The sequence below is a fragment of the Thamnophis sirtalis genome, unplaced genomic scaffold (genome assembly GCF_051295495.1).
Source record: "Thamnophis sirtalis isolate CommonGarterSnake01/CBP01778 unplaced genomic scaffold, rThaSir2_p1.2 scaffold_5, whole genome shotgun sequence".
Classification (NCBI taxonomy): Eukaryota; Metazoa; Chordata; class Lepidosauria; order Squamata; family Natricidae; genus Thamnophis; species Thamnophis sirtalis.
In genome coordinates, this window is record NW_028261385.1 from 50,364,784 (window position 1) to 50,386,648 (window position 21,865).

At 37.4% G+C, this 21,865-nt stretch overlaps 1 protein-coding gene across 1 annotated transcript; it reads right to left on the bottom strand.

Annotated features, from left to right (window-relative positions):
• Positions 1 to 377: 377 nt before the first annotated feature.
• Positions 378 to 18,395, bottom strand: NREP (neuronal regeneration related protein). Its single transcript, XM_087715803.1, has 5 exons — positions 18,261 to 18,395; positions 17,410 to 17,449; positions 16,083 to 16,136; positions 8,251 to 8,322; positions 378 to 2,013 (listed from the first exon to the last, which is right to left on the bottom strand). The coding sequence occupies exons 3-5, from the start codon at positions 16,083 to 16,085 to the stop codon at positions 1,897 to 1,899; spliced, it is 192 nt and encodes a 63-aa protein (XP_087571929.1). The 5' UTR covers positions 16,086 to 16,136; positions 17,410 to 17,449; positions 18,261 to 18,395; the 3' UTR covers positions 378 to 1,896.
• Positions 18,396 to 21,865: the final 3,470 nt, after the last annotated feature.

Sequence of the window (21,865 nt, forward strand, 5' to 3'; positions counted from 1 at the left end):
GCTAGCTGTGGCCTTTCCTTTGTAGACCTTCTGAACAAATCTTCAGATAATCTTAGTGCCAGAAATCAAAAACAGCGAATTGACACAAGTGATACTCCTGAGTTCTTGGAATAATTTCTTGCACCCATCCTCCTTTTATTTTTATTTTCACCTTCAGAAATGTGTGTGCAGTGAAAAAAAAAGTTACCTTTGATTAGGTTCTTAGAGATTAGAAATTTCTGCCACATAATATGTTAATTTTAAGATGCAATCTTACTATGGCTTTATTTTTGGTATTTATATTTGTAATGCTTTTGAATTTAGTGGAGAAAGAATACAAAAATATTTTAAACCAATAAATATAGATTAAGAAAAAAAAACTCCAAAATTTTGGTTACTCTTAGAGCTTGCATATTTATTGAACAAATCCTACTAAAAGAGCTAAAATACATTGAGTGTTAGTGCATTATTAAAGATCACACTGTTACAAAAGCCTACATTTTCAGCAGTACACAATTGCAATTATACATAAATGCCACAACTGCTGAATACTGTTTTTTGTTACATGTATATACAGCACAATTGACTTATCTAAACTACTAGAAAAAAATGTGCACAAGAATGGGGTAGGAGGAAGAGGGAGAGAAAATTAAGAAGTACAGTGCATGCATTGGCATTTAACAGTCAGAAGCTAAATCGTTCTGGACCAAATCTGCCCAGTAAAAGGAAGAGCCGAAAGACAGAAGTTATATAAAAAATCAAGGTGGGCTCCCAGACTGTGTCTAACACAACAACATTCCATGAATTGATGACACTCTTTTGTTTTGAAAATTGTTTCCTAATTTCCTGGGAGCAAGAACAAAATTGTAAATTCCACATACTGGAAATACTGTATCTTGTCATTTTAAGAGTTCCCATTTCTGCATGTTTAAAAATAGTTAATTTAATCCGTTTTTAAGATGATATTAAAAACATGCTAAACCCCCATTTAAAAAATATGCCTAATGTATTTAAAAAAAAGACAAGAGAAGACCCTTAAAAATCATAAAAAATTATTGCTGTTCTTCAACCAAATTATTAAGCAGAATGGCAGAAACGAAAATTGTAGTAAATTACAGTTTTGTGATTGCTCCCACTATCAATGCAAGATTGTGCGCATACCCAGGTGGGAATCAGTTCCTTACTTGCTATATTAGGAATTACTCACCCTACAACACTGAATAAGAAAGCCACACTGAAGACACAAAGAAACAAGTCAGTCCAGTCTAAAGAACGAGAACAAAGTACCAACACCTTCTTAGAACATGGAAATTAAAAATAACTCCATCAGAGCTACCTTGCCAAGGAGCATGTTTAAAGTCCAAAATAGCACCATTCATCAGTGTCTCAAATCCCGTGGCAGCATCTCAGTCACTTACCACAAGGAAACCATGAGTTTCATACTACTTCTATACATCAAAAGAGTACATGGATAAAATATAGAGATATACAGACAATTGATGAAAATAAACTACTAGGCTTGTTACATCTAAAATGAAATAAAAGGGGGACTCTCAGCCTCTGCAAGAAGCAGTTAGGAATCATGGAAAATGGAGAGGCAGCAGTTTACCAGTTGCATGTGGTCAGTTGATTTTGGCTAGTGGAAGACATTGCTGTGGTAGAACAAGGCCTGAAGGCCCACCTGTAGTGTTTGTAAACTTGGGTTCACAGTGTGAAATTCTGAGAGCTTTTACTTGAGTCAGAATGGTTAAAAACTGGTTTATGATACATATATTCCACTGTAATTCTCTAAAGCAAGGCTCAGAGTCCCGTACTTTTCTTCTTATGATTTACAAAATAAACAATTCCCGATATATGACACCATGATGACCTCATCAACACCCATACACCATATTTAATACAAATGAGGAGTAATGATTAAAAAGAGAGGTAATAGATTTTGTTGAAATGGTGTCCAGAGCCATTCACTGGTGTCAGGAACAGAGCTCCCTCCTTCTTTTTGCGGTTAACTTCCTTTGGGATGGGAAGATTGTCCTATATAAAAGGGGGAGGAAGAATAAATTAGTTGTGTTTCTACAAAGCCTCCTCAATATAAACTCATATCTCACAATCAACTGCAACACGTTCTCCCATCCAAACATTAGTACCAACATTAAAAAGATTTCCATTTCAAGCATATCAGGAGAATCTCAGCTCAGAATGATCCATTATGAAGCCAGAAAAGATGTTCTTATAATCCCAATTAGAACATGTTATCTATGAAATAGTTTATAGAGTTAACCAAAAGAATATGGAGAAGTGCTTTCATATTAATTTTTAATGTGTCTTTTAAGTTTTGAACTTTCTGGGTATACATAATGAAGTACTTTCTTCTCATTCAGATTAAGCAAGTTCCTGTAGTATATATGTTTCTTTATTGGCAGAAGATATAGAAGCAGAGTTAAAACTTGGAAGAAACACAGATAGACTAAAGATTTGGGCAGTATGACAAAATACTTAGTTATGCAGTTCCTATTCAGCTGTAAAAACAACTGCAATCCTGAAATTCTGCCATACAATCATAAGATAAAAATCCCATGTGACTATTCTAGGATCTGCAAATACAGTTCTGTTCCATATGGCCATTTATACATGCCTCCTTTATGAAAAACAAACAGGGCCTCTTTATCTAAGTTCTGATTTTTAAAAATCCATTTATTATTTTATTGTTCCTTCATAATATGTGGTGTTCATAAAACTGAATGACTTGAGCTGTTCTCAACAAACGTCTTTGGTCAATTAGTTTCTTTGTATAAAATTTGACCAAACACCATTGATGATAAAGTCCTATTTTACATAGTCTGCTGACAGTTTAAATTGATGAAGTCTTTTAATAAAATTACAGTAATAAACTTGTTTGTACTTAATGAAGCATAGTGGTGTTATTTTCAAACAAATCTACTAAAGTTTGCTTTGTAAGTTGGTATGAAAAAAAGTTCAGATATCAGAGGGGTAAAAAAACCCTGAAAGAGCTGGTGGTTTTCTTCACCTCTTCTAAACACAGGACATGGTCCAGAAGATAGAAGTGAAGGACTGGCTACAGCGACATTATTACTGGGAATAGTTTAGATAATTTCCAATTCCTCTATTCTATTATTTGTCTGGTTTGTCCAGTCTAGTTTCTGCAATTTCTGATATTGCAGAATACAGTTTTGCTATTCCAACTGTATCTTTTAATGAGATCTTGTTGTGGTTGCCTTCTCAATTTAACTATTAATTAATAGGCAGCTTTAAGACATTTCAATTAGTGTGAAGAAAATAGTTTGTGAATCTTATTACTATGTTTGGCATGAGTTCAGGATTGATTCCATACAGCAGAAGGTACAGGGGTAGGATCTAGAGTTACACTTTAGAGAGAGGTTAGCTGTGTTTCTTCTTGGAAATTTGATTGTTTAGGAGGTGTGTTGGAAGGAGGTGTGTTGATTAAAGAGGCCAGGGTAATTGGCCTGCCAAATTACTAACACCTGCTATATACTGGGGAGAGACTGGTATACTTGTAAGCCTGCTACCTTTGTAAGGCTCTTGGACATTAAAACAGAAGGATAGTCCAGTTGTGAATGGATCTGCAATGGTAAGGCAGGAAATATGAATTTGCCGTTACAGGATAAGGAGATTAACAAATCTGTGTCAATACACAGTTCCAGCTTAATTTACACCTTATTACTTGGCTTACTTGACATCAAACTGTTGTTTGTAAATGGCCCTGGGTACAGTAAGGGTTTTTTCTAATTCACCATTTGGTGGTAAACTAATCTGCAGATATGGCATCTATTACTGAGAACTGGTTGGGTACCCTCACCAAAATCTGTTCTCACAGACTTTGATCCTTTATTAGCCTCAATGCCAGAGCCAATGTGTGTTCATCTTTAAAGACACTGTATTTGAAGCCAGGGAGTCTGCTCTTGAGGAAGTGGGGTGTGAATATCTTAGATTAGGTCAGAGGGACAAGCTAGAAATGGTATTAATATATTGGCTATTCTACTTCCCAGAAGAATCCCTGAACTACTTGACCAGGTCTTTGGGCTAGATGCTGGGTCAAGAAGCACTCAGGAGTTTATGGCCTCCATGAGAACTGTAGACTTAGCCCAACTAATCTTTAGCATGAACCATGCAATTCCTATCAGCTCTTTACTGTAGTCAGACCACTTTCTGATCTAGAAAAGACTGGTGGTTGCCACTATGACTGACTTAGACCAACGACAGGGATCTTCCTGAGTCACCTTATTGTTTCTGGTAGGTACTTGGGGAGTTTTCCAGTAAACCTATGAACAATTCAGAAGCTAATAATGGAAGGGAATCCAGGACATTGGTGAGCTTGCTCTTAAGCAGTCTCTCTCCATACCCTAATCCCAGTTGACACATTGGTTTATGGAGGGATTCTGGGAGATACAGCAACAGAAGCGATGCCTGGAGTGTAGTCTGAGGGAGACAAGAAATGAACAGACTGACCATTCATTTTTCATTCAGGCAAAGTCAGTGGCTGTAAGAGAAATTAACTGCCATTACTTCTCTTATTTCATTGGCAGGCTGCATATATAAATAAAGTAACCAGTTATATAAATAAAATACTTGTTCGTGTCGCTGGATCCTTTCCAACCCTTACAATCTATGATTCTGATTCAAAGGCTGCATTTGGAGAAGATTGCTTGTCCAGTTTCCCCAAGATTCAAAAGTCCTTTTTGTTGCCCTGTACACTAAAGGGAAGTTGTAGCAGCTAACTGTCCCTGGCTGGTTTTCAAAAAACTAAGCAGGGTCATACCAGATGAGTACTTGGAAGTGACCATTCAGAAACTATAGTACTTGAAATTGAAGACAATCTGGAAGAATACAATGGAAAAGCATTATGATATGTTGTCAAATTAACTATGTAGACCCCAGGAATCATGCTAAAGAGAGACTTTATCTTCTCTAAATGGCAGGTGTTGCCTAGAAACTTTACTGTATACTCGAAACTTATAGGTCATTCCTTTGAATTAAAGCTTTAATTCTGACATTACTAAGCTCATCTGTAACATAATTTGCCTGTGGAGCCTAAGCCTAAGCCTTAATTATGGAAGTATAACTGAATTCCACAGAATTGTTGCAATGGTAGCATTCCTCATTTACCCATCCTGAAGAATAGACACAAGTAGAGGGAGGGGAAAAGGAAGCTGAAAAATCAGAGAGAAACAGTAAAGTGGTATTGTTTTCCCACTCGGTTAATCCAGAAGCATGGGTGCAATGTGATTTTTAAGTGAACCTCTTAGCCTCTTCAAAATAGACACTTAAAGGAGTCCAATCCTGAATAAAATAATAAACTAAGGAATTAGCATGAATAGAAAGCCTAATATAAATTGGGCAAGACAGATGGAAGGAATTAACTCTGAAGCTCCTCACAAACAGAGGAAATGTTGCCTCTTTCCTGCAACTATAACCAAAGTAGTACATGACTCATTCACCTCCTGCTCTTTTAAACATATTCTATAAACTAAAGGCAAGAAAACAATGCACAATACTCAGAATCCAGGAACCATGTTCTTCCTTTACATTCCTGATGCATCATGCCAAGACATAACCTTGCTGTATTATGATGGGAAGGATCCAATAGAGTCATGGCTTTATCAGTGGCCATTTTTGCAGCCAGCATGTAATCAGGCCTGCCAACATACCCAAGATTATGTCAAATTTCTAACTTAAATAAATGTAATGTAATCTGATGCTTTATAAACCATATTAAGTACAGGTATTCCTTGAGTAATTACCACTCATTTGGCAACCATTCAAATTTATGGCAGGGCTGAAAGGGTACTTATGTCATATCACCAAAGTTATAGCTGTTGCTGACACACACACCCCACCAACCATATGATCAGAATTCAGGGGCTTGGCAGGCTGACCACATTTACAACCGCAGAGGTGCTTGTATACTTTTGAATGGTTGCTGATAGCCAAAACTATCTTATTTCACAGGTGAAATATGCATGGATTCTAGGAGTATAAACAAGTTGCTTTTTCACCAGTTTGTTATGCTTGGTAGCAATTTTATTCCCAAAATATTAAGCCATCGGTAAATATTTATTAAATATGGACAAAGAATGGAATAATTATGTTCTTTTTAATAATAATTTTATTGAACAATTAAAAAGGTAAGAATAGAAACTTTAAAAAAAGATTTAAAAAGTAGAACGTGAAGGGAGAACAAAAAAGAAATATATAAAGAGTTTATATAGTCAAAGTTTTCTCTTTATATAGGAATATCTGGCAAAGAATATGGAGAACTGAAGATGACATAGTGGAATGAGGAGCCAGTGAATGGACCAACTCTTCACAATTCCTCTCTGGACAAAGAGAGAACCGGGATCACCCACATTAATCAGTTTTTCCTTTCAAGGAGACTACAAAGCAGAGTTCTGGAAGGAACTAAAGATTACAATTGAAGAAAAGCACTTGCATTTGATTTTCTAATACAAAATAGAGCAAAATACTTTAATGTTGATTGCACTGAAGAATATTTGTGAACAATGGACCCAGAAGTTAATTTGAAAAATGTCTACCAATATAAATAGATGGCGTGGACTACTGAATAGGCCTAAGACTGATTTGAAAGTGGGTTTAAAAATCATGAAGTATGGGAATAATGTGAAAGGAGACATTGCACTGCACATACAGATGAAACCAGTTGATGGCTCACCAAATCAAAACAGTGACCTGGATAATTTTCTTATTTTGGATTTACAAAAGAGGATTCTTTAAAGTTTTGAAGAATTTTGTGAGAAGAGACAAAGAAAAAAAAAGAAGAAATCCAGTTTTAGGACATTATTTATGGGGATTAATGATCAGGATTATTAAAAGTAAAGGAAATGAATAATAAAGTAGCTTTAGGTGATGATTAAGGTTAAAATAGATAAAATATTGTCTATGGTAATCCTTAATGGATTTTGGCTGAAGAGAACTGAATGGCTGATGCTTTAAAGATTTGTTTATAGATACCTGTATGGTAAAAAAAAATGAAACACATAAGTGCTTTTAAAAGAAAGTTTAAAAGATACAACAAAAGAAAAAGCAAAAAAATCATTTTAATAGTAAATATTTAAAATTGTATATATAGTTTTCTAATTTAATTATTATTTAAGAATATATATCTATCTCTATCTATCCATCCATCCATCCATCCATCCATCCATCCATCTATCTATCTATCATCTACACACAGACACACACATTCTTATATAACTATCATGGCACTTTTTAACCTATTGCATTTTGTATTGGAGTCCCATATTTCATTATATTTGTCCATGCAAAGTCTACATCTATAATCTGCTCATAGGTCAGAAGGGCAATCAGTCCTCATCCACTGAGGCCCATACATTTATCTTTCCAAAATGCAACACTAACATTTTGGCATAGAATTCACTTACATTGTCCAATTGTCAAATCTGAAGTACTAGTTATATAGCTCACAAAAAATTGTATCTTTTTGCAGTTATGCTTATGTAATCTCAAAATCTCTCAAAGCTTAGGAAGTGTAAGACATGGTATGAATGTGTATTTTTAAATAAACATCATTCCTTTACATCTCAAACAAAATGCTGGTTTTCATAGTCCTTTTCTATACCAATGTAATGGAGTCCAAAAAATGCTAAATATTATTTGCTGTTGTTTAAGTCAAGATTTGAGATTTATTGACACTTTTTCTATGGAAGTTAAAATATTCTCCCTTTTTTAAGGCAATATAGAGTGATTTATTGATAACAAATATCAATAGAAACTAACAATGCATTTTTTTTAGTTTTAATGGGTTTAACAAGTTGTTCTATTATCTCAGTGTTTCAGGAGCTGAAAATGCTGCTTGTCCAAATAATATTATTCTATTTGTAAATATTGCCACTGGATGACATTTGGTAGACGATACTTGTCTCTTCACATAATACATTTAAAGTTACCCAGAAGACTATTAATTACTATTCATCTATATTACAACCGCAAACCTATGTTTTAGTATTACTAAGATTTAAATTGGTTATAGATAAATTACTTGAGACCAATTTTAATGGTAACATACAAATATGCAAAGTTTTCAAAAATGTTTTTGAATTTTTTATATGTGTAGTTGTCCATGTACATGCTTACATGCACAGACACTTTCAGCATTCATTCTCTAGAAATCATAAAATAATCCCAACTAATACTACACTTTAAGGCCTTTTTACTTAATGAAAGATTTAAGTAATATATAAACATTATAAATACCTTAATAAATCCTCCATGTCCATGGCTCATTGGAATATGTTTCAGGCTGACTGTGAGCCTTGGATGATAAACCTATAAATAATGACATAAAACAAGCAGTTGTCATGATTTGTCTTTGGATAATTGATCATTAAAAGCACAAAGATAACATCTGTAAGCGTCTAGCCCTAAAACAGTGTTTCTCAACCTTGGCCACTTGAAGATGTCTGGAGTTGAAGTCCAGACATCTTCAAGTGGCCAAGGTTGAGAAACACTGCCCTAAAAGATATGTCTTAGGCACTAAGTGTTTGACTCACACTTCTCATGCAAATACCAATGCTTTTTTGTTTAACTTGGTCCTGTTTTCCTCTAATTTTTCACTAATCTATAAACAGGCTAGGGCTTTGAATTAAAGCATCAGTAAAACTGATGCTTTGTATCACAGGTTCAAAGAAGTCATTCGCAAGTAGAGCTGAGATAGAATGACTTAAATCCTGGACAGCTGTTGCCAGTTAAAGTAGATAATATTACATGAATCTACAGACATCTCACATCTTGGATATACACTATTTTAACTCCTCCCTCAGGACGCCACTATAGGGCATTGCATCCAAAACATTTGGGGGACAGTTTTCCCCCTCATGACATCACCGCTAAACACCTAATTACGACAGCACTCTTATCTTTAAGAATATTTACCTTAGTAATAGGGCTGCATTACTATTAGCCTCCTCATCTTTCCTATTATCTTCTACTATTGCTATATTATGATTATAATACTTTGTTATCTGTTGTTTGTATGTACACTGTCAGCTTATGCACCAGAGACAAATTCCTTGTGTCCAATTATACTTGGCCAATAAAGAATATTGTATAATTAAAAATTACTGTTTTAACCAACATGCTTTGTATAACCCAACAAACATTTAAAGTCAGAGTTGTGTTCCTTTTCCATTCTTTGCTTTGGTAACATTGAATATTAATTTATTTAAACTCTACTAATGACTTTTAGAAAGCTAGCTTGGTGTATGATTAAAGGCAACAAGCTAACACGCCACATAAACATAAGGAAGCAGAGGAGACTTGTAACTTTCCCTGTTGGCTTCCCCACTGATTATGTTTGGGCAGGGCAAGAAAAGCTGATCTGTTTTTTATATCAAAAAGTCATAAGGAGAAAATTAACATAGTAAAAGGTTAAAGAGAAATGTAGTGGGAAAATGGAATTGTCCTTCCAATGTTTACAGGATGGAGATTTCAAATGAATCCTGAAGTCCTTTAGTCCAGTGTTTTTCAACCTTTTTTGTGCAAAGGCACACTTTTTTCATGAAAAAAAATCACGAGGCACACCACCATTAGAAAATGTTAAAAAAATTTAACTCTGTGCCTATATTGACTATATATAAAGTGTTTTTCCCACGGCACACCTTACACTATGTCACGGCACACTAGTGTGCCGCGGCACAGTGGTTGAAAAACACTGCTTTAGTCCATTACATTATAGTTGTTTGATTAATATTCTGGGTAAATTACAACACATCCTGTAGCTCTATGTGCTTCAAACATCTTCAAGTTACCCAAGAATTAGCTCACAATACTGCCATAATGGATTGACCTTCCAGTCATATTCATCTATAACCAGTGTCATAACTTATATCCCTCTGTATAGTATGCTCCTGAATATTCATTTTTTGTTTTGTTTAATGAAATGTATTTCATGCTCTAATTTAATATTGCTTTCAAATGCAACTAGGAAATTTATTTGACATACACACAGATATGGCAATATATCAGAAATATTCCAATTAATCTTTCAGTCCTATGATTTATGTCAACTACTAGAGGGGCCTAATTCTATTTCTATAGTCATTCAGAAGAATCCAGAACTAGAACTTCATTGACTTTTCTTCACTGTCACCCAGCTAGATAATAAAGATGAGCTTTGCCAGTTTGGGGAAACTAATTACAAAGAGTAATAATACACATCTTTGTTAATAAAAGAACTTTAGACTTATAGATGTAGGCTGCCATGACACTATGCTATACTGACTTCACTTGATGGAAATTACCTTTATGTGAATCGGCTTGCTTTAATTTATTTTTATTTCAATTTTTAATTTTTTTCGTCGCGCTGTGATGACGTCAAATGCGCGCTTTCGTCGAGCGCGCTTTTGTGGACCGTGCTTTTGACGGGTCACGATTTAATCAACTGAAGAATTAACTTGGACAAGGCAAACAAAATTATCTACAACTTCTGTGTGTCTGTATTTACCTATGAGCTGATGGTAAACTTTTAAGGACAAGTATGCTTTCTGATAGTAGCTTTCCTTAGTAGAATTAGGCCATTGTACTTTTTGGCTCAATTCTGTCTACTTTGTAGTAGCAATCAATGCTCAGCAGCAAGTGGCTAATCATTTTTGGACCAAAAGAGTGAATGCCATTGCAAAATGTCTCCATGATGAATGCTTGTTTCATTTCCATTGGTTCCTCTTCTCTTGCTCTGCATTTTCTCTTACATTCTTCTACTATACTGTTTTTCTTGGTTCTTTGCATCCAATATTTGAAGTCACTAAATATCCGTATTATCAGACTGGAAAAATTCCAAGTAATAAAACCAGTGTACATTTTCCTCTCAATCTCAAATATTTTTTGCATTTTTGTTTGTTGAATGAATTTTTCCAAATACTTCATGTTAATGTGGTATTGTGTGATGGACAATTTCCAATGGGTCAGGCCTATTGAGAACCAAGACTGATCAGGTTTTATTAAAACCAGTCACTAAACCTAGCAGTATATGTAGCTTTACTGGCAATCAGGGTTTGGAGATAAAAACGTAATTGAAGAATATTAAACCAAAAAAATACCAACACCAAAGAATAATAGCCAGGGATGAAAGTCAAATCACAGGCAATCCACAGCTGCATAATTGGAAAAAAGCGTCAAAGCTGCAAGCTAAGAACTGGAATACAACACAAACTCAGGTGTCATAAGTTAAAGCCTAGGATACATAGTTGCACAAATGTATCTATAGTTTATATGAGATTGGAGGGCCTAGTATTTTAAAGCATAATCTTTAATTTCTGAGGGGAAAAAAAATACTGAAACCTGAAAGCAAAGCATTATTGCTATAGTACTTAATGAAGATTGTTTAAGAAATGTATTTTATATATCAAAGTCTTGTGTTTCTGTCCAAGAACACAAGATGAAATGCATGAATTGTGTACTACTTTGCTTTGGATGCTTGTTGAAATTGTTGTGTCTCTTTCAGATAAATGCAAAATAAAACCATGTCAAAAAATCAAAGTACATTTTTGCATTAATATCTCTACCAGACAGAACCAAGAACGGCAAGGAAACAGTGAATTTATGCCAACGCTTGGGCAGCGGTATGGCTCAGCAATTAAGACGCTGGGTTTGTCAGCTTGAAAAGCCAACAGCCGGGGTTTGAGAGCCAATTGCTGCATGATGGGATGAGCTTCCATTCTTACCCCAGCTTCTGCCAACCTAGCAATTCAAAAGCATGCAAATGCAAGTAGATAAATAGGTACCACTTCAGTGGGAAGGTAACAGCGCTCCATGTCATCATGACGGTGTCTTCAGACAGCGCTAGCTCAATGACCTTGATAGAGATGAGCATGACCTCGAGTCGGCAATGACTAACAGAACAAAATCCGCAGGGACTCTTTTACCATTTTTCATACCAACATTTCCACCTACATATTAGAACTTCCTGTATTTTCTTTTAATTGAACTATATAATACAATACGCTGACCTAGGAACCAAGAGACTATCCCTCCATTAGGAATGAAAGCTGGATATGTGAATTTGGGCCAATCGCTGTCTCTCAGCCGAACCCATCTTATATGATTGTTGCTGTGCAGAAAATAGGAGGCAGTAGTCTTAGGTATATTCGCTGCCTTGAGTTATGTATATAATAATTTCTGGTTTTTATAAATAAGTCTAAGCAATGTTATTTGGGTGGAGTTTGAACCTTTTGATCCAGAAGGCTGCAGGCTCCTCCTGACTGTGAGCTCAGCAACCGGTGTTCTGGACCCATGTCCCTTCTGGTTAGTTAAGGCCTCCTGGAAGGTGGTAGATGGCTTGGTCCATATTGTTTCTTTTTTTTTTGGAGAGGATGGTACTGCCTGCCTTGAAGAAGGCAGTAGTGTACTTCTTTCACAATATGCCATCCTTAGATCCAATAGGGTTAGAAATTTTTCATCTAATCTCCAACCTTTTCTTTATAGGGAAGGTTGTGAACATTGGTAGTTGGTGCTCAGCTACAAAGGGACCTGGATGAAACCAATTAACTGCACTTTTTTGCCTGGATGCAGGGCAGATCATAGCACTGAAACGGCATTGGACATGTAGATGACCTTTGGAGCCCAGGGAGGATATAATGCAACTATTCTGGCCTTCCTGGCCTTCACAGTGGCTCTCAATACCATTTACAATTTTATCCTTTAGGACCAGCTTCAAGCGTTGGGAGCGAGAGGCACTTTTTGCAGGGGTTTCAGAGCTTCAATCTTTTGTCTTTCTTTTTAACAACTACATGAAATTTCTGGCCAAGCTCAATATGCTGATGATACCAAGCTATATATTACTCCTTGACAGGTAGGTGATACTGTCGGAGTGCTGGACAAGTGCCTGGAGAATAGGCAGAAAGGGCAGAAACTGGCTTCAACTCAACACCAGCAAGACAGAGTAGCTCTGAATCTTTGGCCTCCCCCACTTAGGTAATATGTTAATTTTTGACTGTAAACTGGGTTGCACTACCCTAGACTAAGCTGGTCTGCAATTTGTGGATCCACCTAGACTCATGACTCCTAAGCAGGTGGCAGGTGTAGCTAGGCAGGCCTTTGTACAGTCACCTTTTGCTCCAACTGTGTCCTGTTCTGGACTCGGATTCCTTGCTTATGGTAACTCAAGCCTTGGTCATGTCCTATCTAGATTGCTGTAATATGTTCTATATGGGGCTGACTTTGAAGACCATCCGAAAGTAACAACTGGATCAAAATATTGCAGCATGAAGTGATAGGTACCTCTAGGTTCATCCATCTTACAATCCTGTTGCGCAAGCTGTCCCGTCTCCCAGTTTCCTTCTGGGTGCAGTTCAAAGTGCTAGGTATTAACTTTAAAGCTTCATATGGCACAGGACCAAGTAATTTGTGGTGCTGCCTTCCCTAAGGACACATGCCCATGCTACTAAATTGAATAGGGTGGGCACACACCCAGTCCTCTTCCTTAAGTCTTTTGGGCCACAGGAAGTATGCCTTCCCCATAGCAGCTTTCTCACCACTTTTAACTTTTTGAAAAGCACTGAAAGCTGGTTTTATCTCCCAAGCACTGGGATAGGTTGAGATTGTTGAGATGAATTTGTGGGCTGCATGGGAAAGTTTAGCTATACCAAGCCTTTTGGTTTTAATATTTTTATTGTAAATACATGCTATTTTATTGTTTGTTTGTGAGTTGCCCAACGTTTGGTACAAGACGGGTGGCTGTATGTAATGTAATGTAATGTAATGTAATGTAATGTAATGTAATGTAATGTAATGTAATAAATAAATAAATAAATAGGATTTAAAAAAATCTAACAACTGTAACAAATAAGAACAATAATATGGCTCTCACAGTATCTTGGAGATGTTTCTGAATTTATCCAGATTTTAAGAAATGTCTATTAGGTGAAATATGGTCTAATATATGAAGAGATCCTCATGAATTCTAGTGTTCCTCGGTCCTTTGGAGGCAACTAAACATTTGCATGAAGTTTTTGTACAGATAGAGAATAAATTTGCTGATTGATGATCAAAATAAGAAGAAACTTGAACTTGATATATAATTTAAAAAATGTGAATAAGATGTCAGGTTTAATGAATTAGGCAATTTTATAAATGCAATTTTTATGATGTAGAATTAAATTGGAACCCTGAGATTCTATGTTACAATCTATAAGCCACTGAACTCAACAGAGCTTATTTCTATGAGAAGGGTATTGCACTATAGTATTATCTTACCTATAAATAATTCTAATGCAATAGGTATGTTCTAGTTCTAAATAACTCTTTTTAGGATATGAACATTTCTTTTAAAGAAAAACTGTTCTACAAAAACAAATTCTTGAAAATTGTATGGGATTAGCTAATATGCAGCAATGTCAGGACAGATACATAGCTGTGGTTAGTTTTATTACATGCATGTTCAACTGACATTTATTAACTCCTAGTGGGATAGTTGAGATTTTGTCATCCCAATTTTAATTCTGAGTAGCCATTTTGCTTTCACTAAACTAAGAATCTTGTCTAATGGGGTACCATAAATCCAAAAAATGTAAACTGAAAGAATTTTAAAATAACCATAAAATATATCCAATGTCACCCAGTGGAGTTCTGTTTCTGCAATTTAAGTTTTTCTTAAACTGTTCCTCCTGCAGCTTCATTACTTCCCAAAAAATAAAAAAGTGGATTTTTTTTTAGGGAGTGGGAGGAGAAGCATTGAAAGGCAGTGTGAATTAGAATTCCAGCTGCCAGAGGTGCTGACACCCATTGGCAGACAAACTTAGAGATAACTTAATATTCACAGGCAAGTTTGACTTTCAGTTTTCTATTGAAAAAAATGTATTAAATGATAAGGAAAAAACCTCCCCAAAACGGAAAGAGCATATACAAATTCTTGAAAAGTACTCTTTGTTACATTTTCTGGAAAGTTGGACCTGGAAAAAAAAACACCTACTGTATTTTCTTAGTTTTATTACATTTTAGCACAAACCAGTCTAGTTACTATTTGTTAAGAAAACAAGTGTTTCAAATATGACAAAAGTGAAGTATGCATATAATTGCAATGTCATTTCTACTTCACATAAAAATGCTTTTTGCCTCTATCTTGTATAAAGTTTTATGACAATACAAATGCAATACACAGATTTACTCTATTGAGCTCATGGCAAAAGTAAGTTAATTTAATGGTGATCTATACAATAGTGTCTTCTTCTGATGTCAATAACATTATCACTAAACAATTAGTTCAGCAAAAAGATTGGCTTAGCACTGCCAACTTTTTCCAAAATGGCTTACCAAATTTTATAATAGGTATTCCCTTACATTGCTATTTTTACAAGGAAAGTGGGAAAGCGGACTATCTATACCATTAGATAATTTATATTACTGATATTTCATTCATTTACATTGATTAGTGCACATGATACTAATTCTTGGGCCACCTTGTTTTGATTTTATTATTATTACATAATAATCAGAATCCTGGCATCAGAGATTGCCATAAAAGTTACTTATGGGTACCTATTTAATATGAAAAAATATAAAAAAGAATAATCTTAGTAGTATTGTATTGCAGGAAGGGAAAGCACATTATAAATGGTATATTTTCATACAAACATTAATACACCATGCAGATAATTTAGTCTACTTTGGAAATTAAAAATCATTTTTTTTACAAAAGTATGTCAAATATTTCTTGTCAAAAGATAAAAATTCTTTTCAAAAGATAAAGCAAATTGTTCTTAGCAAAATCATTATATATCAGATATTTCTGTTGTCAACTATGATTGTTTTTAAAAAGTACTGTAATTTAGGTTTTTTTAAAAAAAAATAACTCTGTTGCATGTTTTAATGTGTATGATATATTGAAAAAAATCCTCTTCTGCGAAGACCCCTAATTTTAGGAAGGTAGACTGCAAGTTTCCAATCCTAAAAATGAAAAATCTATTCACAAGGTCTTTTCAAGTGCATTATTCATTGTATGGTAAATCCCCAAAACCACAATACATGCATTTTAAATATGTCTATTAAGATGTGTTAAAATAATATGCCAATTTATTTTTTAAATTAAAACTTACCATCTTGCACTCTTTTAAGACTCAGAAATTCACTGTCAGCAAAATGAAAATTCTCTGCAAAAGATTGAAAGAAGAAAAAACTCAACTCATGCCACCAAATAGGAGGCAACTTGCCCAATGACTTAAGAAAACAAATAGCCTAATAGTTAAGAGGGGAAAAAAACCTTGTAAAATTCTTTGCTCACATATGCTTTCTCCATCCTGATCCCTTAGTATGAACTGTATACTGGATATTCCACAGGTTTAAACATAGCACAAAGGAGTTCAGGCTATCTAGATCTGCAAAAATAACCCCTCCAACCCAAAATAAATGTGTTATAATTAGCATATTAGACCCACATTTCTTTGAAGTACAGCATGGATTTAGATGACATCTACTTGAAAAAAACAGAGAAGGCAAAAATAGTGTTTTCTGTGTCAACTGCATAGTTTCTCCATTGTTCTCAGACATACTACCAGCTGTCTTCCCCCTCATTGAAGATTGCAGGATTACAGCCACTTTCAAAACGTAATAGCCTAGAGAGGGGATATTTTTGGAAATGGCACTGCATTACATAACCTACCTCAAGCCCTAAATACATGCTTACACCTTTTCTCTGAGAAGTCTATGAACTTCAACAAAAATTTTTGCCTCAGAATTCATTAAATTTGCTGCAAAATAATTAGCTGATTTACAATTTGCAGAATACGGTTACATTGACCTCAAAGTGATTTTCCTTTAAAAAAGTAACATGCATTCTGAAACTTCTTTTTTATCATATCCAGTTTTTATTAAACAAAAACCTAAACGGGCTTGAACAAATGAACATAAGGTTAGTGGGTTTTATTAGAAGAAATGGGAGAGAAAATTCTACACCAAATGTGTTTTCATTAAAAATCATATTTATTCTGATCATAATTCATGGAATCTGCACTAAAAATGCATAATTGGAAAAAAAGAAGTAATTCCAGACTTTACTGCTGCACATTCAAATTTATAGAAAGCTGTTGCAGGAAGAATTGCCTGTTTCTAAAAATACACCTAAGGCAACCATTACTATCCAAGCTTCTAAATCCTCCCTTTGCATGGAAAGGCAAAGAGTTAAAATCTACATATGTTGTACTTTCCCCTTCTTTATATAGCCTTCTATGGAACCACGAAGCAAGCAAAGAATAAAAAAGGGGAAATCCCAACGGCTCCACTAGAGTCCCAATAAAGTAGAGGAGAAATGGTAGAAAGGATATTCCAGAAAGGAAAGGAAACCAGACAAAGAAAGGGAGGAGGGGGGGAACAGGGAAGAAATCTTTTCAAAAGATTCTGCATTGGGGATAAAATGCATATACTTACGACAAATTCCCCTTCTCACTTTCTCTCCTTTCTACATGATCTGAAATACAAATGTGAGTTTAAAAGGGGCAGCATGCTATAGAAAAGAATTTATAGAAGGGGGAAGAGAGAAGGCTGGGTAAGGGGTGTGGGAAGGAATGACTGCACCTTTTTCTGAGTGCAGCCTTGGAAAACGGGGGAGGGGAGAAACGGGGTGGGGGCAGCAGCAAGAGGGGAAAATCTCGCTCTGTTTCAGGCTTTGGTTGTCTATGCTGGTTATATTGAACAATGAGCTAATTCTGATGGTAGCTGGCCCAGCGCCAAGCTCTCCCTTGCTCTCTAGAGCGCGCGCCCTTCTACACACCCTCCCCCTTCCTTTCGCTGCTGCTGCAGAGCCAGACTGCTTAGTCTGCAATAATCTATATAGCCTCCCCTCCCCTCCTTTCCTTCTCCTCCTCCTGTCTAGCAGCCCTAGAGCCACCCGACCAATCGCTAGGCACGGACCAGGGAATGCGCAGGGCAAGGTTGGAAGAAAGGGGGAGATCTCGAGCCTAGGTCGCTTCCCCCCCATCCCTTCTAATTATTGTGTCAGAGGCCCAGAACTACCTCTCTACCCGAGTCCAAGGCTGGGTCAAAAAGAGAACACCCATTGGTGAACGTCGCTGTCGATCAGCCCTCTAGCTCCCCAAGCCCCTACGCCCTTCGCCGCTGCCACCGCTGCTTTCCAGACAAATAATAAAAAGCAGAGCTGGCCGGAGGTCTGCCAAGCATCAAGCCCGGCCAAAGAGCTGCACAGCCACGGCTCGGCGCCAAACCTGAACTGGAGGGGTGCGGGGAGAAGGGGAAAGAGACGGAGGAGCACGGCCACATACTGTAATAATAAAGCGGCGGCGGCGGCAGAGGGCATCTGAGGAGACCGGGAGAGAGACCAGAGGCAGCATGGGCTGCCGCCTTGCCTGTTTCCCTGCCTGATATAAAGGGGGGGAAATGGTGCCCAAGACGGCTGGCCGGGGGCGGGGAGAGCAGGCGGAGCGGCGTAGATTCGGCGCACTGACCCAGAAACGCACCAGATCGTGAAAGGGAGACGAGCGGAGAGGGAAGGGGCGCACAGACCCTCGTGGGGGTTGGGGTGGGGGGGAGAGGCAGAGAACGCGCATAAACAAATTTCACGCGAGATTGCATGCAGACCAGATGCACGGGGGAAGGGGGATTATTGATTTAACTTCAGTTCGTTGAACAAGCCACAGTGGCTGGGTTTCCACACAAAAGCCATAAACCAGGTTTGGCAAAGGCTTTGTTCACACAACACCCTCCAGTAAATTAAAATAATGTTTTTTGTCGTCCACAATGAGAAGTATATACCCAGCTGTAGATTGGGTTAGACTGACATACATCCAGTTGCCTTCACCAAAGTGATCAAGAATCACGACCATAGGTTTTCCAGGAGGTGAAGGAAGCAGCAGAAGACCTGAGGCGAATTCAAGGGTGAGCTCCCGTTATGTGTCCCAGCTTCTGCCAACCTAGCAGTTCGAAAGCACGTAAAAAATGCAAGTAGAAAAATAGGAACCACCTTTGGTGGGAAAGTAACAGCATTCCATGCACCTTCAGCATTTAGTCATGCCGGCCACATGACCACAGAGACATCTTCGGACCATGCTGGCTCTTTGGCTTTGAAACGGAGATGAGCACCGCTCCCTAGAGTCGGGAACAATTAGCACATATGTGCGAGGGGAACTTTTACCTTTTACACTATGCAACAGTTTGAGTGGGAACATTTTGCTATTTCAAGAGTTGGCAGTTTGGCCACAATTTGTGCATGTGCGATGCACTATTCTTGTTCTGTTGGTATTGCCAGATAAATTATGTTTTTATGATGTCCTAATGGAATTTACATGTCAAGAGCAGATTAAAAAAATAACAATATTGTTTATTAAATATGCAGGTAATTAAAGGATACTATCTATAAAATTTTTCTTATTGTGCAGTTGCCTTGCCATGTTCATGGAATTTCACAGGTGTGCAAAGATGTCTTTGAATTTTAAACTTATAAGTGAATTCCCACTGCCTCCATTTTTTTTCTGTCTGCCTCAGAAGCTATTAAAAAAAACAAGAAACACAACAACTTGTAGGTTGTTTTAAATCTGAAAAATAATTAGTGGAAGGGGTAACTAGTGGCCCTTTGGAAGAATCAAAGACAGCAAAGTAGAGGAGAAATGGTTCTATAGTATACATGCCAAGAGAATGCAATTCTCCAGAAAAAGATAGAAACTGAAATGATGAATTTTCCTTGAGATATGCTACCAAACTCTGAATATGAGCTTTCTACCTGAAAGCTATTATGGTCAGTATTTAAACTCAGGTACGTGCAGGCAGGGGAGGCAGGGCCTCACCACTGTCATCCTGAAAAGAAAAGAAAAATTAAAAGGAAAAAGGCTGAGGTAGTTGCTGCCAGAGTCACAGTGGATGACTCTGCTTAGTGTTTAACTGCAGGAGGAGGCGAGAGAACCACGTGCCTCCTTTAGGTTCCACCACAAAACTGCGGTAGACTAAAGCCCGTGTGACTAAAGCGCAGTGACAAAACCGCACAGTCAAAACCGCGCGACAACAGCGCGCCGACAACAGCGTGCTGACAGAAGCGCGCTGTAACATAACCCTAAAAATAACCCTAAACTTAACGCTAAACCTAACGCTAAACCTACCCTAAACCTAACCCTAAACCTAACCCTAAACCTTACCTTAAGTTAAATCGCGCTTCTGTCGGCGCGCTGTTGTGGGCGCGCTGTTGTGGGTGCGCTTTTGACATCGCGGTTTTAGCGCCGCAGTGTTGTCAGCGCGCTTTAGTCTACCGCGGTTATGTCGTGCCACGCCTCCTTTAATCTATCTTTATGATCACTTGAGCAGAGTTAAGCAAGGGTTAAAAGGCGGAAAAATTCCTTATGCAAAGGAAGCACGTGGTTCTCTCGCCTCCTCCTGCAGAGGGCACTTTTTTTAGAGGCTTTTTTTTAAACAGTTAAGCAGAGTCATCCACATGGTGACTCTAGCAGCAACTATCCCAGTCTGGCTAGAGCAGCTCTTGCCTTTTTCTTTTTACATTTTCACATTTTCATCGTGGCAGACAAGAGGAGAGTTGAAATCCTCTGTGACACAGCTGGAAAAGGTATGTGGGTCGGACGGAGGGAAGGGAGGAATTCAAAATTATTTTAATTTGTAAGTAATTTTTTATTGTTAGTAATTTGTGTGTGTGTGCATATGTTTGTTTCTTCACTTCACTCAAACTCTCAATTTGAGAGAGAGTTTGTTTGAGAAGAGAGGGAAGGGGGAGAGGCAGGGAGGACAGCCTTGTTTGAGAAGAGAGGGGCAGCTCACCAGCAGAGGTGGGTCTTTTACCAGCCTCTGCTGGCGGGCTGGCGCTTTCCTTTGCCTGCTGTGCCCCCTTTCCCTTTCTCCTCTCCCCCCCACCAGGAGCCCCGTCCTGCTCCCCTCTCCCTTTCCTCCTCCTCCCCCCTTTATTCGCCGGCTGCCACCTCACTCCCCGCCTCCTCCATCCCCGCCGCTGTGTCTGACGGCTGTTTATCGCTGCCGCCGCGCTCTTACCTCACCAACCGTAAACCTCATCGCACGTCACTGTTTAAACTTGATACAGATGAATATTTGAAAATACTGTGCTGCAGTATATTCACTGTGGTACTTTCAAATAAGTTTATGAGTTTATGATAGAGTACACTTCATATACCTGAAGATTCTGAACTAATAAAAGTCACATATAAGTAGTTCTCAATTTATGACCACAATTGTGGCCAAAATATCCATTGCAGTTGTTAAGTGAGTTTTGACCCATTTTATGACCTTTATTTCCACTGTTGTGAAGCAAATCACTGCAGTTGTTAAGTAAATTTGGCTGCTCCCATTGACTTGGCTTCCCAACTGGAAAGCCAGTTGGGAAGATTATAAATGCAAATCACATGACTTCAGGACAGTGCAGCTGTCATAAATAATGCCTGAATTTTTATCATGTTACCATGCACATGCTGCAATTCTTGTAAATGTGAAAACCATAAGTCATTTTTTCTAGTGCTGTTATAACCCTAATCAAATGAATGGTTGTAAGTCAAGCATTACCAGTATACACAGAGATGTAAAATACGCATTTCAATAATGAGTCAAAAAGTGATACCTAAGAGAGAATCTGGGATCTTTCTGTCCATGATTGATTGATCACATGCCATAAAATTATTGTTGAGTTTTAGCAACCATATAGTTAGATTTTCTCCATAATTATCAGTCCCTATCTTTCAAATTCCCAGTGGTGCACACATTGCTGCTATTACTGAATCTATCCATTTTGCTGCTGGTTGTCTTTTTCTTGTCTTTCCTTCCACCTTTCCCAACATTAGAGCGTTCTCCAGAGAGTTAGGTCTTTACATAATCTGCCTGAAGTAGGATAATTTGGGAGCCTGGTCATTTGTGCCTTCAGTAA